We start from the raw sequence: 19,587 nt of genomic DNA on the forward strand, positions 1-19,587 counted from the left end.
TTAAAGTCAGGTGGCTGTTTGATGCCTGCTTGTTAGATAGTCCCCAGAGGAAAGGAGACCGAGTAAACCAGAGGGGACAGAGGTGAGTGAGCTCATCCTTCTCCATGTGGGCACTGTGGTCCACTCACCAGCGAGCGCCACAGGCTGAATTCCCAAATGTCATTAATGAGCCAGCAGTTAGTAATGAACCCACCGTGCCTGGAAATGGTGAACTGCTGGTGAATCGGTGCTCAGAGAATTCCGCGGCCCCTTGAGGCATGGCTGTGAGGTGTGATGAGCACTACTCCTCAAGCCTCAGGGGGGAGTCCTTGTACAAAGAAATTCAAAAGGCTAAGTGGGAATTTAAAATTCTTATCAGACGCAACATTTCCTAAATGAGCTCTCTTTATACCACAACTTCCTCAAGCTTTTCAAAATCGATCTGACTTTGAAGAATCCTCCAGAGCTTAACTGCTAACATCAATATTTCTTTTCCGTCAGATTGGTAACTTTATCATCTCTGTTGGATGGGCTCTGGCTTAATATAACCATAAAAACAGTACTCCCGGGACCAAAGGGAAAGACTGAATAAGCCAGTGCCTTGGGATTCACACTAGTTATCTACAACACCATATAGTTTGATCTTTGAGTGAAACTGGTATTGAGTAAACAGGATATGGGTTGCAACAGAGTGTTAATGTTTGCAAAAATGGAAAGAACAACTTCTGATGTTCTGACACCCTGAGCGCAGCCAGGTGGGCTCCATGACTCCAGGGCAGGCACTCACCCTCCTGAGGAATGATGCGAAGGGTGACACTAAGACCTGCATCCTTGATGAGCTTCACGATGTCAGCGTGAGGCATGTTGATGATAGACTGGCCATTCACTGCTAAGATCCGGTCTCCCACTTTTAGTTTTGCACAGCGATCTGCAGGACTCCCATCAATGATGCGTCCAATTTTATGTGGCACAGCTACAAAAACATTCCCAACAGAAATAGGTATCAGGGGCATTACCAGAACATGTTTTACCTTCGAGTATCAGGCTCATAGGAAACAATGCAATATCAGAATTCTTCCTTTCGTCAGTGTATTTGCCTCTTGAGATTACAATCATCCCTATCAAATACAGCTCTGTGCATACTACTGACACCAGAGTTTCTAAATTCAAGTCCTTTGTAGTGACGGGCTAATTCCAAACACATGGAACATCATAATCACCCTAGGATTAAAAATACAGCTCTTTGGGTCTTATCCTAGACCTTGCAAATCAGAATGTTCATGTAGGAGGGGAGGACAATGGATTTTCAAGAAGCTCCTCAAGAGATTCTAATACATACAAAAAATTGAGAACCACAGACGTAGAACATTATGCCCAAAGAGCTCATACTCTAAGGAAAACAATACAGTTCAGAAAAATATAATAAATGCTGGGAGCTTAATATCTACCCTTTTCTGTTTTACTGAGAGGAGAAAACAAGAAAGGGAGAAAAATACTTATATGGGAATTAGTCAGCTGGTGAAGAAGTTATGACCAACTTCCTACTTATCTACTAAGCTGTAGTTTAAAGGTTGATGCAGTTTTCAACAATTACCTCTTCTTTCTGATTCAATGCAAGTGGTGCTGAGATCTTGCTAATATCTGGTAGATAATGTATTTCATCAAATCTAAGATGTCATTGATGCTAAGATATACCTTTCTTTTATGGACAAGAAAAATAGAAAAAAAACCCAACTCTGGCAATTAAACAATGACACTCTGACATAACATGCTCTCTAATTTTTGAAATATTAAAATATGAAAAATGTGCGTTACAATTGATGAAATATGGTATATGTCTCTTTAAAACAATGAAAATTCATTTTCTTTTTCATTATTCATTTATATATGTGGGGAGAGCCAGGTTCTTGGGGATATAGATTTTCTAGCAGGTTGACTCGTATTCAATGTCATTGTTTGAGATCCTACCAGGTTATCTATTCCTGGGGCTGGACATCAATAGTGCACAGTGTCCCTATAAGTGCCCTCAAGAAGCTGACCATATAGAAAGCTGTTTTCTTTCCTTTTTTCCTTCAGGACAGGAGCCCCAGTGGGGAAATTGCCTGTCAATGACTTGCTGCTCTCCCTGTGGAAGTCAGGGACTGATTTCATCTGCATAAAGAGGCAAAGACGCACTCCACCATTCATTATGCTCCAGGGATGTCTGTCCCTTAAACTCTCAATCTTGTGTATGTGTTACAGTGAAAGGCAGAACATCAGCTAATGGCCATGGTAAGGAAGGACAATCAGAGAGTTAATGAACCAATACCTTGATCATATTTCTGTTGTGAAAGGTTACAGGTAGCATATGAAAATATTGGCTGAGCCTGCATCTCTGAAGTGAAACTCATCATGCTGGAAGCTCCAACACAGCTTTATTTACCACAAGCATGGATGGCTTTAATTAAGAACACCTTACTTAAAGCATACTAATGATCATCCGACAGTCTTAGGACAATATATTGCTCAAGTAGAAATGTAATAAGAACTCATTCATTCACTAATTGCATAACATGATATGGGTGTTGTAAGCTGTTTGGCCTTCACCCATAATTAGAGTGAACTTTTGTTCCTGTTTTTTGCCCCCTTTCATGTTCAAGAGTGTCCTGGAACAGTCAATAAATGATATGATCTCCCGGGTCATAATGCGTATATTGTTATCTATCCTGACCTTTGAACAACTACATGACCTCTCTGAGTTTCTGTATTTCAACAGTAAAATTGGGATAATAATATAGTTGACCTCACAGGATGGTTCTGAGGAGTAAATGAGTTGTCATACATAAAGTGACTAGAACAGTGCCTGGCATTAAGAATTGCTAAGTATTAACTTTTCGTTCATTCTTTTTATTACGATTATTTTTAAGTGTTTCCGATATCACTGTTGATGTGTGTGTGTTCGTACGTAGGCACCAGCTCGAATTCTGTCTGCATGGGGTAAACCTGTAACAGCTAAAACAGCTTCATTTGGGAAACAGAGATATGTTTTGTGGAAAACACAGACACTAGATGAGGTCAAGAATCCTGTTTGCTCTTCTCAGGTTTCACTAAAAAGGTGTTGCAGGTCTCTGTAGGAAAACACCAACTTATAAGTAAGAGTTTATTATCCAAAGGGAAATCAGCATAATACAGATCTCTTCTGTATGTGATGCATTATCCACCTTGAGCCGTATACACACACACACAATATTATAACTACATTAAAATAAATACAACTTGATCTTTAACAAACCATATGAGATACCTGACAGCATTATCACTGCATGTTTACAGTGGAGGAAACTGAGGCATGAAACAGTCTGCAATTTGCCCAAGGTCACATAGGCTGACCAGGGTTTAGAAGCCCAGACTGTCAGATTCCGCAGCCTTTGCTCTCAAGCAGACCCCATGCCGCCTCTCTCGCCCTCGCCATCCCCTCCCTCCACTCGAGTGCTCCCTGACTGCCCAGTGGTGAGTGCAGGCTGCCTCTAGGGAGGGAATCGTAAATGCTTCCCCAGTGGCCCTGATTCAGGGGAGAGTGAAAGGCAGGAGCTTTGCTTGAAGTGGTTTCTTTGCAGCTGCTGTCTTTTGACAGGCAGGGCATGGGGAGAAGGGGAGGGGAGAAGAGGGCAGCGAGGAGAGGAGAGGAGAGAACAGGGAAATTGGACAGTTCCTCAGATCCCATTTAGCAAGGACTTCACATCATAGTGTCGTTCCTTTGAAGTAATTTCTTTGGGTATTAGAAACACTCACATTTGAAATGAAATTAAAAAATACATTTCAAAACACATGCGAATGATATACGGATGATTTGCTGTTTTGAATTATTCATGCCTCTGCTCCCCTCCATTACTGTGTATCATTTATAATTTACTGGGCATGAAACGCCTAACGTTTCAAAACAAGATTTCGTACACACACAGACACAGACACACACAGACACACACACACACACACACACACACACTAAGCTATTATTTCTTAGTATCCAGGGACTGTATTAGGAACTTATTTTAACTCCTTACAGCTACAATATAGAATAGCTGTAAAAATTTAATAATCATGTTTATTTAACTGTTGAGAAAAAAAAAATGTCAAAGCCAGGATTCAAACCCACACCTGTGACTTCAAACCTCGGGGTTACTTCCTTCTTTTTTTAATATGTGGCAGGTTGAAAGCAATTTGAATTATGAGGCGTGAAGGACTGACTGGTGAGACTTAGCTTAGGAAGCATGCTGCGTGAGATTTCAAGATGAAAGTTTCATTCTAAATAGAATTATTGGCATATAGTGATAACGCTTAGTTTCAAGGCCATTTCCACTTTATTAGGGTAGGTAACATAAAAACTAAAATAAATCAATAAAAACCAGATAAAAGAATGAAAACTAAAATAAATTCTATGGCAGGCCCATGGAATGATGGAGTGGCTTACATAACATCTGAACGAGTACACAATGTAGAAATGTACACCCAGTCATTGAAGTGCTTGAAATGGTTTTATTCAAATTGCTTTCTATTGGCATTTACTTTAATAAAAACAGTATTTGAAACTCTTGGCAGCTGAAGACAGCTTCCCCTTCCTTTACCAGCATTTCCCCTACATGTGTAAGTACTTCAAATGCTGGTGTTCAACAAATCATTGACAAGGGGTGTGCTCAGAGAAGTTTCTCTCCGAAAACAAGACGCAGCTCCGTTTGCTCAGTCCTGAGGTCTACAGAGCTTATGACCTAAGTGCTTTCTGTGCGTTGCTAATGGAATCACAGAGCATGGAGGAGGCCCTGACCTTGGTTTCTATTATTGGGATGAATGGTACTCATTAATGCTCTGAGAATTGATGACTAAGGTAACTGCCGGAGCACGGACCCTGTAGACAGCATGCCTTCCAGACATCATCTGTCGGGCAGCAACATAAATCAAGTCTCTGGATCAAGCTTCTTGACACAGTGTGCTTAGGATACGCAGGTATTTGCTAAAAGTTGCAATGTCATGTGGCTTTGGACATACTGACATTTTGGAAGGAGACAATGTATTACCAGTTAGAAATTTCCCTTTAATTGCAAATCACATAAGTTCTGGAAAAAGAAACCCATCTTTTTTTTTTCTTTATTCATTTCTGGGTAAAACACTACTGTGCACTTACACTGCAATATGTTGTATATTTTCCTGTAGATAAATTGACTCTTTTGGCACTGCCTAACACAGAACACTTGTTTTAGTAGGAATATTCAGACATAATCAGTTGGACCAGATGCTCTCTAAGTTAGTTCTAAAGGCCTGGATTCTTTGGGTCTTTAGCCACAACCACTACAGGAAGCAACGGTCCTCCCTTTTGGCTGTTGGTTTCTCTTCTGGGACCATTTATGGTCTATTCAGGCTCCTTCAGCCATTGGTCAACCAATGAGCTCTTGTGTTCTACCTTGGGTCAGTTCCCATAAAGAAGGTGGGAGGATTTTTTTTTTCTTTGGTGTTTTCTTCCTGAAGTTTTTGGTGATGGATTATTCATGAAATTTTTAGCTGCATCACCCTGGTGGAAGGGAGTAGTGGATCTCCCTCCCACCTTTCCCCCCATGTTTCCTTGTTGTCTTTTATGTATCTCATTTCAGAGAAGGAAGAGCCTGTGACTCATATTTACATGTAATTATCTCCTTGATAACAGATCCCACAAAGTGGAGTTGTATACGGAGGAAAGCATTAGATGGGGAAAGTGAATTCTGCATCAATCATGTCAAACTTACAAGCGAGAAGTTTCTGAAGTGAACATGACAAAAATAAATACTTCAAAGGCAATCAGTAGCATAAACTGTCATTAGCTCACAATTCCATTAATCTGTGAAGGTTAAACAACATGTCATTAGCTTAAAGAGGCAACAGAAGTTAGTTTGGGTTTAGAATCTATGACCTGGCATGAAAAGAAATTTTTTTTTTTTAATTGGATGATTCCAGTTGGTTTTCTTAAAATACTCAGTGAAGATTATTTACTGCCTAGTTTTAAAATTGTGGGTTGGGGCAGGAGAATCAATTATTCTATCAACAACACATTGCTGAATAGCATCTTCTGAGTAACAGACACAATGCTAGGTGCAGTGGGGAAGACAATAATAAAATAAATACATGGTATTTGCCTTCAAGAAACTCCCAGTCCAGTTGCGGAGACGAGGGATAATCATACAAAATATTTAAACTAAAACACAAATGGCAAATCTGTGGTAGAGGTAACATACAATAAGAGTAGAAAGGTGGGGTGGACTATTGAGTCCCGGTGTGGACTCAGAGAGAGTAGTAAGAAAAAGGAAGGTCACTCTGGGGAAGAGAGAGCATAGTGCCCCTAGGCTAAGTCACAGCTCCCTTAGTGAAAAACTCACGGTGGTCAAGGGGGTGCTATCAAATCCACGGAGGGAGATGCATGGAGAGGATACTTTGTAGACGGCGTCCCTCCAACCCATCATTATGCTTCCCTATCTGAGATCCCAGATGTGATGCCTTTGCTCAGCTCCTCTAGATATATAAGAAAAACAGAAGAGTAATTGTCACAGGGTGTTTGTGGCTAATAAATGATGATGAATCCTGATTTTTTTTTGCCTTCAGAAACCCGAGTCTAGTATTTTTTAAACAAATTTATTTGTTTGTTTATTTATTTATATTTGGCTGCATCAGGCCTTCATTGCTGCGTGCAGGCTTTCTCTAGTTGCGGCGGGCGGGGGCTACTCTTCGTTGCAGTGTGCAGGCTTCTCACTATGGTGGCTTCTCTTGTTGCGGAGCACGGGCTCTAGGTGCGCGGGCCCAGTAGTTGTGGCTCGCGGGCTCTAGAGCGCAGGCTCAGTAGTTGTGGCGCATGGGTTTAGTTGCTCTGCTGCATGTGGGATCTTCCCGGACCAGGGCTCGAACCCGTGCCCCCTGCATTGGCAGGCGGACTCTTAACCACTGCGCCACCAGGGAAGTCTGCGAGTCTAGTATTAATCTTGCTTATTTTCCATCTCTTTCATTCCTAGAAGTCCCGAATGAGGGTGTTCTATGGTGACATTTAGCTAGGTGGTGTCCCTTCCTGGAGTGTGACACAGTGTCCTTTGAAAGAGATTTTCTTGGTCGTCGGGGGTGAAGATGGGGGAAAAAAATGTGTTTGGTGTTTTAAAAAAATTGTGGTAAAATTAAGAAAAAGCAGACTGCATGACTTATTTTCCTCTAGAAGTCTGTAAAATTCAGATTTCCAAAAACGAAAACGTCTTCCCTGAATTTCATAGCCAAATGAGTTGTAATCCCAAACCAAGCAGCTGGTGTTTTAAGGACTGCAGATTCCAAAAGTGCACTTTCCCCCCTCCAGCACCCATGAGTCATTCTCTTGTGGTTGAACAGTTTAGTTCCTGCAGTTGGTAACAAGCAGATGGTCAGATGGGAGAATGGAAAGAGGGCCTCACCACTGGCAATTTGGGAGGCCGGCCGAACTCATGTTTCTAAGGGCAGAAAGCACCATCTAAAAAGTTATTAACCACACAGTTGGAGAGAAAGAGACACTCATCAGCCATGTCTTACTTTGTATGCTACTATTTTGCTGAAAGTGAATTGGTAATCGAAAGAAATCTCATTGCATTAGGGACTGTAATTAGCTACTACTTGACTATCCTATCCTGGAACACGAGGTTGGGCTAGCATTGTTCCTTTGTTTGGAAAGATTTGGTGGACTTGTAGACATAGGGCCAGTTTCATGTGTGTGTGACCTGTGCAACCACACAGGTCTCTGCACTCAGAAGGGTCTTGTGTTGGGTTTAATAGTGTGCTGTCACCATCCTGATCTTCTTAACAATTTTTGAATAAGGACGTCACGTTTTCATTTTCCACTGGGCCCTGAAAGTTATATAATTGATCCTATGTGGCTATATCCATAATATATTTCCTCTTCATATCACTCCATTGCTTTTACTGTCTGCAATGGAAGACGTAAAGGAGAATATGGTAGAGTTACCAAGAAAAATTATCACAAAGGGTCGCGGAGGAAGGAGCAAAAACAATTTCTTTCTCCATGGGTGGTTGCATTTCTCATTCCCATGCACATGACTAGAAGTAAGGTAGTCCAAATAATTTCTGCTATGTCTATCCTTAAAGATCCTTGATTTTTCACATGTTGATTCAAGAGGCCTAAAAATTACCTTAATTCTCTTATTCCTCTGTGAAAATATTCTCATAAGTCGATCATTACTGAGCATCTACAAAGCAAATATCCTTCATCTTTCTTTAAATAGATTTTAATGTATGCTACCACATTTAAAGGAGTTTGTGTATTCTTTCCATATGATTTACTTCCCTCATAATCTGACAAAATGTCTAGACATGAGAGTGGCAGGAACTAATGAAACTTCAGAATAGTCATTCTCCTCAAATCTATAGGTGCCAGAAGGGTATGCATGTGGGTATGTCTAGCTGGAGAGGAAGAGAATGGAGAAGCAGTTCCATGTCTAGATATTTAAGCCTTTATCTTCTGTAGAGATACATCTCATTTTATTGTATATCCTAAGAAGTTACCTTTTACCTTGCTAATTTCTAGGTAGCTGGGACATTCTGTTTTGGTCTGAAAGTTGCTATAGAAAATTTGTCCCTCTAAATCAAATATCAACTCTAGTCAACATTTTTTGCATTTCCCTCCGAAGACCCTGAAAAGGATATATATTTCCATCACTTAGTTAAATCAGCAACCCATGATTTTCCAGTCATGGAGAAGAAGGTGAAATTCTGTGTCACTCAACTTGAATAATTTTAGTGAGTAAAACTGTATAGCTTTTAGTAAGTTTTGCTTACAAACAACCAAACAGCAAGATGACTCAGTAATAATGGAAAAACAATTCAGAGGGTTACTGATATTAAAATATGATAAATGTTTCTTCTCTGCAGAACAGAAAAATAAGTGGTTTTGCTCCTTTTTAAAAACAGTCACAGGGTTGAGATGTGGTACTATACATGCATTCCAAGCATGCAAATCTAACTTTCAAAGGGTTAGTTGCTCAATTTTATAATCACAAATTTAGTTCCTGACTAAGAGGTTCTTTTTATTTATAATTTATTACAGAGGGCTTATCATATTATTGCTAGAAAATACTGGATTTTTGTACAAAATGAGAGAATTGTATAAAAATTTCAAAATTCATGTCATGACGTAAAAAGGGGCAAAGTAAACAGAATAATAGTACTATCTTCTAATGATTGGAAATCTCTTATAATTAAAACAATTTAATTGAGGTAATATACGTACAAATTAAAAAAAAATAAGACAATCTAAATGCTTATAATGAAAAACCTTAGTCTCCTGCCCTAATCCTCCTCATCCTCTCTACTTTCTTCTTCACATTTCAAATTATGTTATATGGCTATTTCTCAATTTGTCAACTTGAGTCAATAAACACTAACTTCCTATTATGACAGAGGATTTAGCACTCTCACCCTGCACCCCGCCTCCTCTCCTTATCCCAATAATTTTATCACTATTTTTAGTTAAACCAGTTATCATTGTTTACGGTTTTACCATGTAAATATCATTCACTGTAGTGTTTTGTGATTCATTTCTTTTCTCGTACAGTTTTCCTTCCTTCCCACCCCGAATCATTGTGTCTGATTGTATCATTCCCCTGCCCCCCTCTCCCCCTCCCACTTCTACAATATGCTATCTCTATATCCTTAATTTTATCCCCCAAAGCTGCTCAAGTCATCTATGCAATTGAGCTTTCTGGAGACCTCCCTCCCAGAGGTGGGTCGGCTGCCCTCAAGTCCACGCTTAGTGTTATTCCGGGGAATTCCTATTGTTCTCCAAGGTGGAATGCACAGTCTGTAAACCCTGAGCCTCTTTTTGATTCACTCTTTCATTGTTCTAAAGCACATCCTACAGTATCTTCCTAAGAAACCATGCATGGGAGAAAGTAATTGTTCAGTATTTAATGTTTAAAAAATCATTTTTCCTTCTTCATTTGATAGAATTCCAGCTTAGAATTCTAGATTGTATGAAGTTCGAAATTGAAAAAATCATTTTTCCTCAGAAATTTGCTGGCATTGTTCTATTGTCTTCTAGCATCCAGTGTTGCTACTGAGAGGTCTGAACTCCTCAGGATTCTTTTTCCTTGTATATATTTATTTTTCCGTTTCCTTTCAGAAATGTTTAAGATTGTCCCTGTACTTTTTTGTGTTCTAAAGTTTTGCAGTGATGGATTTCGGTGTGGTTCTTTTCAGTATGGAGACATTTCTTTTAGTTTTGGTTTGGGGAACTGTTATTATACTATATCTTTGCCCTCTCTTTCTGAAACTCTGCCCTCTCTTTCTGAAACGCTTATTAGTTAGATATTGGCTTCCTGGATTGATCTGTTAATTTTCTTATCACCTCTCTCAAACTTTGTTTCTTTTTGTCCTACCTCATGTGAGATTTCCTTTACTCTACCTTTCAATCCTTCTGTTGAATTTTAAATTTTAGTCAAGATATTTTCAATTTCTAAGAATTCTTTCTTTAATCATATTTTTTATAGCATTCTACGTTTATTTTATGATGGTAATATCCTCTATCTCTCTATGTTTTGTCGACTTAAAAAAAATGCACAATGTGAGAGTTGCGAGTTAAGTTTTATTTGGGGCAAAATGAGGACTACAGCCCAGGAGACAGCACCCCGGATAGCTCTGAGAAACTGCTCCAAAGAGGCAGGGGGGAAGGTCAGTATATATGCGATTTTGGTGAAGGGGGAATACATGCAATCAAACACATATTTTTTACAGAAGGTTTCTGCTAGTCTCGTGCACGTTACTGCTAGTCACGAGGAGCAGACATCACCATGAAGGATTTTAGTGCTTTTCTAGATATGAGGAGATGCAAGAATTGGGCTCATAATATATTTTCCTGAAAATATCTATCTGAAGACCTGTTCTGCCAGTTTTTCCCAGAGCACAGAGTGCCTCATTTCTGCTCCCCACCTGAACTCCTTTCAGGGGGTGTTGAAAGTCAGCAGCTGTAGCAGCACATGATTTCAGCCTTGTAGAGGTAGACGGCAAGTGCCAATGGAAAATGCCAATTTGTAGGTGACAGTATATAAGTGAGCAATCGTTGAAGCTTTCTTTTGTTCCATTTCTTCTAGTATTCTTTCATTATTGTTTGCTTGTTTTTCTGTTTTAAAAATACAAATTTCATGTCTGGTGGTCATGGTTGTTGTGTTCCATTCTCCCCCAAGTTTTTAAAGTTCTGAGCTGCTCTGAGTTTCTAAAAAAAAATGAGCAGATCTGGGCTATCCATTTCTCTTTTTGGCTTCCTTTGCCCTACAAAATGAGTTGAAACTTTTTTGTCTTTAAAATAGCTTCCCCACTTATGCTCATTCCTTTCTTCTTCATTTACTACCATTTTATTGGTTTCTAAGAAATGGGAAGAGATAACACATGTTAATGAGATCACTAATTAGAAATTGAAAATATCTTTTGTAAATTTAAGTCAGTTGTTGCAATCAATATTTTGGTATACCAGTTAGAGATTTGGAATCTGTTTGGAAAAAAAATATTGTCAATAATTTATGTACCCAAACTTTAAAAGCCCTGTTATCTCTGTAGCTCTTACAGATAAAATATAAAAGACAACTAATTTCTTTTTTTTTTTAACATCTTTATTGGCATATAATTGCTTTACAATGGTGTGTTAGTTTCTGCCATATAACAAAGTGAATCAGCTATACATATACATATATGCCCATATCTCCTCCCTCTTGCAAAACAACTGATTTCTTTCAAGAGTTCAGAAAATGTCATAAAATTACATTTCATCAAGCCCAGGTATTGGGTTAAAAATGTTCAATGAAACCACACTTTCTTTCCTCTATATCTTTCAACTGCCTTTGAGACTTCACACCCATCAGTGTACTTGGCTTTCAGTAATTTCTCAGCAGGCCCAGTAGAAATGGTTGATAGTTACAAGCAGGTGTTGCTGACAAGTCATGTTTCTCATTTTTACAGAGGCAGTGTATTCTATCTCTGCCATCTCCTTTTTTCCTTTTATAGCTTCTGAAATTGTGTTTGTAAAAAGTCACTTGGCTATCTTCACACAGTCTCCCTGTTACAATAGGTAAATGTCAAAAGCCATCAGGTGCAATATCAGCTTTTTCATTGTATTCCCCTAAGCGCTCGGGTAGATAATAACTTCTTGCAATATTTTCTTAATGTAAACAGAATCAGATACTAACCCAGGCAAATGATCCCTCCTGAGCCAGCTGTCCTTTTCAATATGTTATCCAGAAGATTACATGAATATTTATGGGCTGCTCAGTTTCCCACAGAAGCCAAAGTTCCACTAACAGGGTATATCATGTTTTAACTTGAAATAATGTAATTTTGCATGACTGAACAAAACTAAATATGAATAGGCCCTCAAGCAAAGTGTTCAGGAGCTAGAAGATCTTGGTCATATATTAATTTTGAAAACAACTTGCAGTGTGACCTCTGAGTGGTCAAATAAATCATGTCAGGGTTCCCTTATTTGAAAAGTGAGACCATCACTGCGTATAGTTTTTCTTTCTTATCCTTATCTTTCTTACCCAAATATTATACATTTTAATGTCATACTAATTTCTGGTTACATGTATTTTCTCTAACCCCTTGTACTTTAAAGCATAGTTACTATATGTGTTTTCATTTTTACTAAGCAGACATATGTCTTCATAATAACTTCACTTGAGATCATCATCATAAAATGATTTTTATTACTCTACCGTGAGAAATGAATGAGAAATGTAAAAACAAAGGCTGAAGAACCTCAAAATATGTTTCTTTGTCCACAGTGAAATACCAATTACATTCTAGAGGGAAGAGACCAAAAGTGAAAAAGCAGATATAAGGACAGCAAAAGAGCACATGAGAAGATCCTCGATATCATTAGTCTTTAGGGAAGAAATGTAACTTGAAACGACTACATACCTATTGGAAAGGCTAAAATTTAAACAACAACAACAAAGCCTGGAAACAAGTGCTGGTGAGGATGTGCATCATCTGGAGCCCTCATCCAGGGAAATACAAAATGGAACAGCCATGCTGGAAAGTGGTGCCAGCAATTCCACCCCTAGATATTTACCCACGTGAAATGAAAACGTATTTTCACACAAAAACCTATATGAAGAGGTTCATAGCTGCTTTATTCATAATCACCCCAAACAGGAAACAACCAGAATATCCTTCAAATGGGAATGGATAAGCAGACTCTGCTACACTCACAATGGAATACTATTCAGCAATTTAAAAGGAACCAATACGGACACATGAAGCAACCTGGATGAATCTGAAATGCATTACGCTAAGTGGCTAGATACTGTGTGATTCTACTTATATGGGAAAAGGCAAAACTGCAGAACAGAGAACAAATCCATGGCTGCCTGGGCGGAGAGTGGGCAGAGGGCCTGACCTCCTTGTGGTAGTAGTTACAAAAGCAAACACATTTGTCAAAACTCACAGACTATAGACTACAAAGGGTAACATTTACTATCGATAATTAAACCTTAAAAATGGGAGAAAAGTAAAAAATCAGGGAGAGATAAAGAAAAGGTTTGGGGTGGAAATAAATAGAGAGAAGTTAAAAGAACTAATGTCGAGTAGGCAGGAGAAAGGAGGTGGGAGGGGAGAGCGGAGGAGGAGGAGGAAACGCTGCCTCGTCTGCATTTAAAAGGTGAACAGGACTCTTCCAGGTGGGCAAGGATGGGGAAGGCATTGCAGTCACAGGGGATGTGACTCACAAAGGCACAGATCTGTGGGTCTGCATTGTGGGTGCAGGGGTGCAATGAGCATAAACAGTGAGGCCTGGGATGCAGGTGTCAGGGACAGATCATGAAAAGCCTTACTGGCTGTGGCAGGGGGCTTGGAATTCATTTGGAGGCCAAGTAAGAAGTCACTAACGGATTAGGCAGGATGCAATATCATCAGACTTGTTGTTTTAGAAAGAGTACCATTGGTGGCGGTGTGAAGGGTGACTGAAGGGAACGAGGGTGGGAAGAAGCCTTGAGGCAGGGAGGGCACTTAAAGGCCACTGCAATGCTCCAGAGCTGTCCAGTCCAACGTGGTAGCTACTAGCCACACACGGCTATTTAGATTAACTGAAATGAAAGACAATTAAAAATCTAGTTCCTCAGCCGCATTAGCCTCGTTTCCAGTGCTCCGTAACCACACATGGTTAGTGGCTCCAGTCCTGTTTAGTGCAGAACAGAACATCACCATCATTGCAGAAAGTTCTTCTGCACAGTGTTAATCTAGAACCTCTACTAAGCCTTGGCGGTGGCGGTCGGGCGGGCCTGATATATTCGAGTTGTTTATCTGGAAAGCATGTTTGGGTAATAGCTTGTTTTAGTCTCTCAAGAATGAAAGATATAGTTGTGTATAGACTCTGCTAGGATATGAACTTAGGTATCGGGAGGCCTACTTGAAAGCTTGTGAGCATGCACACTGATTGGAGCTGAAAGCCACGCCTGCCAGCCTTCTCTTAGCCACTTAGCCCCAGGGACCATCATTATCAGTGGCTAACTTGATGCTATCAACTGGACGTCTGTGTCCTCTCCAAATTCATATGTTGAAACCTAATCCTCAGAGTGAAGGTTATTTGGAGGTGGGGCCTTGGGAGGGCATTAGGTCATGAAAGTGCAGTCCTCATGAATGGGATTAGTGCCCTTATGAAAGGAACCCCACCGATATCCCTTGTCCCTTCCACCACATGAGGGGTGAGGGCACAGTGAGAAGACGGGCCGTCTATGAAGCTGGCCCTCACCCGGCACTGAATCTGTCAGCGCCTTGATCTTGGACTTCCCAGCCTCCAAAACTGTGAGAAATAAACTTCTGTAAACTGGTGTTTACAAACCACCAATCTGGTGGCTCTTACAGAAGCCTGAACAGACTAAGACACTTGGCAACCAATACAATAAAGGTTTTATTGTATTTGAATTTTGCCAAATGCCTACAGGAAAGTAAGCTATTTTTCATCTTGCTGTTCATCTAGCAAGTCTGAAAGACATTTGAATGAAGACTTCTAAGTGGAAATATTCTTCTATCTCATGCTATCTCAACTGTTCTCTGCCAGGACACCTTTTAAACTATGTACCCTTGCTTACTGGAAGACCCTCCTCTATGATGAATCCATAAATATACATCTATATTATGAACAGTCTCTGAACAGAAGGCTTTGGGCACCTCACCCTTGAGAAAGCAGATGGGTTCATCAGGTGCCCAACATCTGGGCATGTCTGTGGAGCAAACCATTGCCTGGCTTAGAGAAATAAGATCTGGAAGAGATCAGACTGGAAAATGAATATGCCAGTAGCAGGCCCCACTATTAATTAATTTGCTTTGGCACAGTATACATGTTAGGAATGCCTAGTGATCCTAACCCAGAGGAGGCTGACTGATTAATCTTTAGAAATAATTCTAACCAAAGACTGGCAGTGGTTTGTTTGGGAAAAAAAATCCAGCTTAAATTTCAAAATTATTGGCGGTCAAGTAAACAAAGAGAGCTTTTTACCGGGATTTGGTCTGGCAGGAAGGAGTTGGGTAGAGGTACTCCCTGAGTCCTTGGTGAAAGCTGGGGTACAAAAAGAAATGCTATTTATCCCAGTCCAAGTGGGAAAAATATTCCCTCACAGCACTCTTTCAACATAGCTGGAAAATGGTGATAAATAACACTACTGTGTTCACTTAACGACATGCTTTTAAAATAGATGTCTATGTGGAATCAGCTTTTCTTACGTGGTTGATTGTTGGAGAAAAGAAGAAAAATAAAATCACAGACAATTTAATCCAACATGAGGCCCTGAATAGACTGTAAAGAAAATGTGTCTTTTGCAAAAGTGAACTTCAGGCTCAGGATTTGTTTGAACCCCATGGGAGGGTGATGGGCATTTTCCACTGGTGGAGGGGGACCATGTACACAAAGTCTGGGCTCTTTTTGCAGCTGCGATCTCCCTGTACTATCTAGTGAATAACAAGGGGCTGCAGGACATAAGCCCAGAGGAAACAGCTACTGATCACCAACCAACGAGCTTTAAGACAACCGAATAGTTGGAGCTAAGAAGGCATCCGCACATCTACCTTCTGCTGCTGCCTGGAGAGTCTTTGAACATAATAATAAAACCCTCCTGAAAAATGATTCCCAGTGGGGAAAGCTTATGATTTACGAGCTCCATTCAAATACAAAAGATGGTCTAGAATTAAAAAAAAAAAAAAAAATACACAGTAAGCACTCACAGATTTTTTTGATAGGCTGCATTGCTCTTCTTCTTGAGAATAAATAAGAATGATGGTGTGTCTGTGTGGACTTGTTTTTTACAAGTTAATGATCTTTAAATTTGTTGGTGCTAAGAGAGTAAAATGCTTACATCCATCTTTCCCTTTTAGTTAATAGATGCATGGATGTTCGGATATCAGAGTACTCAGAGTTTATGCAAAACCTTTTTTTTGTTGTTGTCTGCCTGTCTGCTTACTGGTAAGACCTAGGCAGCCAGGTTTTAATTTGGGAACAAACCTAGTTGTGCTCAGGACTGAAATAAAAATGGAATTTAATCAATAGGTCCTAGTCATCTGGTTTTAGCTGGGTACGATCCTATAAAGAAGAAGTGTGAATTAGAAGTTGTTCACTGGGAACAGATAGGGGTTACTTTGTTAATGAGGATTGTGAAATGAATAAATAATTTGAAGCCACCCTTTTTGTCTAAGGAGCTTGGGCTGCCATCCAAACCTTCCTGCTTAGGATGATATGATTATCGCTGAGGTGGTGTTCATACAGATGGATGGCCATTCCAGGATGAGGTGCGTCGGAGGGCATACTGAGGCCGGCAGCCTGGCCCTTCGGAGGACAAGGGTTTTGCAACCCAGCTGCTCATGACTAGAGGGCTTCCCAGAGGCACCGAGATGGCTCGCTGGGGCCTGATTTCTTAGAGGCCTCTCTCATCTGAGACTTCACCAGGCCCTGAGCTGGTACAGAATCATTTACTCAGGCTGAGAACAACTGATGCGAAATCTGTATTCTGGGACATTGTGTTACAGTTCCACTTTCTTAAAGTGCAATTTCTCATGCTGCGCGAGGACCAGCTTGCAAACATTTCCTCCCCTGAGTTCTTTGCTCATTCACAGAGATATGTCTTGCTGCCTCTAAGGGATGGAACAGCTAGGCTTAGGTGTATAGGAAGTGAGACCAGAGAACATTCACACTTCTACTTTCACGAGGACAGTGCTGATCATTATATGACGATCTAATCCCATCCCACCAACATAAATTATGTGCCAAATCCTTAAAAAAGTATGCTACCGGGAACTGTGAGGGATTCAAAGAAACGTCATAATTTCTTGCCCTTAAGGAACTTACAATTTATTTAGGGGTAGCAAAACATAAACCTATAAAAGTAAAATGACAATGATAGTAACAAGACATGATAGGAGAAAGGAAATAACAGAGCAGTCAACAATCAAGGGGTTTACAGACAAAAAAATAAAAAATAAATAAAGAATTTCATATAAGAACTGGAGAAAACACTTAAGAAAGAAGGGTGAGGGGTCAGGCAAACTCTTATTCAGAAGTTAAGAGATTTTTGAGCCACTTGTGAGAGATGCTTACTGTTTGGGCAATAGTCTCTACCCCCTAGGGTTGCTGTGAAAATTAAACACAATGGAAGATTCTTAGCACAGTGCCTGGGAGAAAGCTTGATAACATTTACTAGTGGATAAAAGAAGGTATTTCAAGTGGCAGCTGCCAAAACATGGACACTGGGGCAGGAAAGTAAAAGCTGTCTTTCAGGGGTAACTACACCAGCTTTGATGGAAGGGAACTGTGAGAACCTGCTGGTAAAAAGTGGCTGTGTTTATACCACCGAGGGTCTTGGATGTAAGAGAGGTGTCTTTGAACTTTACCCTGTAGATATTTTTATCAGGGGTGTTATGATCAAGGATTCACTATGAGAAGATTGGATTACACATAGAAAGTGCCGCCTTTCTTGATGAACTTTGCGTCATTAGAAACTCCACTCGTACCCTAGCCCCTGGCCACCTCCTGAAGCAGAAACTGTCACACTAATAAATGTGAAAAGATTGATTTGATTTAAACCATATGCACATCAGTGCAGACTGAACACAATCTTATCTTTTTTGTGTATGTAGATTTGCTAAGAGATTATGAAGACATTTGCTTATCTTATGGTTTCATGAGTTATACTTAGAAGCCGGATATTTGGAGGAAAACTGGCATTTTATATAGTGTCCCCTGCCCCACCGTATTTCTCCTGTTCTAAAAGCACTCACGTTAACAGCATGGGTGACACCATCATGCCTCCTGAGTGAAGTACTCTCAGCATAAAACTCAGAGCAAAAGCACTATGTTGTTAAAGGAATTCAAAGCAGAGATTCATTTAAGGATTATGGGAATATCGCAGGTTGCAAAGCTGTCTAAGAACTCTGAAAGGAAACTTGCTTTTGCAAACCAATGACAAACAGCGAAACCAACGGCACTCGCTTTCTAATTCCCAGGTTCCAGCACGGGTATAACTTCAGAAACTTTCCAGCAATGACTTTTGGGGATGCAGCATTAATAGGTCAAAGTTAACAATGATTTACAGAAAGTCAAGGTCCCAGTGGCAGCACCAGTTGCACCAGCTGCCTGTGTTTTTAAGGTGATCAATGAACAAACCTCAGTACGGAGTTCTGAAGAAACTTCATTGCCATAACCCAAAGCAATAACATGTAAGATGGGACACTTACTGGTTGCTGAAGTTCAGAGGCTTCACTTTAGGGCAAATCTTTTTAACTATGGGCCATTAAAAGGAGTGTACCGCTAAAGGTTACAGGTGTGCCAAGACAGCCATTGCTTCCCAAGGAGGTCAACTGAGGTTAGGGGTAGAGCCCCTGGGGAGGTTGCCTTTTGCCTCTATCAGCCTCATTCATTTTATCTCAGTGCGATATACAAATGCTATCACTTTGTAAGCGAAAGGAGGAGGGAAACACTGCCTTAAAATGCCTTAAAAGGGGAGCTGGTTTAGTGTATTTAAGTGCTTGTTTCAGATCGTTTCTTGACAAAGGATAAGATGAACAAAAGAACTGAAAGTGTTAGGAACACCTTAAAAACATAATAAAAAATGAAAGTCTAAAATGATAACTTAAGGCAATGAAAAATATAATCCAGGCCTCTGACTTACTTAAGGTTTTTCACACACAGACGAAACTAACATAATACCTTATTTCCATGCTGATTCATGGCATAATATAATCTAGAGCTGGAAAAGGCTATTAAGACCATCTTTCCTTATAGTTTAGATGAGGAAGGGGTACAGGAAGACCAAGTGACTAGCTCAAGGGACACGATAGTTAGTGGATAAGCTAGAGACAGGCTCAGACGTGCTGTCCAATGCACTTTTCATTTAGTTTAAATCTCCTTGTATTAGGGCAAAACTGTAGAAGTCTTGGCTTTCGATTTTAATTTGTACCTTTCCTAAATTCAAACAGCTATTCAGTGGCTGCATAGTTGGTGGGGTGAGTTTTGGTGGAAAAAATCTTAACTTGCTTTACTGATTGTTCAGTTTTATTTCATACTTATTAGGGAATTATACTTCAAATGTCATAAAAGACCTGCTAGAT

At 40.0% G+C, this 19,587-nt stretch overlaps 1 protein-coding gene across 7 annotated transcripts in view; it reads right to left on the reverse strand.

Annotated features, from left to right (window-relative positions):
- Nucleotides 1-19,587, reverse strand: part of MAGI2 (membrane associated guanylate kinase, WW and PDZ domain containing 2) — a 1,336,469-nt gene that overhangs the window by 113,602 nt on the left and 1,203,280 nt on the right. For all 7 annotated transcript variants that reach the window (XM_082473412.1, XM_082473411.1, XM_082473409.1 and 4 more), the window contains one exon: nucleotides 767-952. In XM_082473412.1, coding sequence (XP_082329538.1) covers nucleotides 767-952 — 186 coding nt within the window. The remainder of the gene's footprint in view (nucleotides 1-766; nucleotides 953-19,587) is intronic.

This window comes from Balaenoptera physalus, assembly GCF_965194825.1.
Source record: "Balaenoptera physalus genome assembly, chromosome: 8".
NCBI lineage: Eukaryota > Metazoa > Chordata > Mammalia > Artiodactyla > Balaenopteridae > Balaenoptera > Balaenoptera physalus.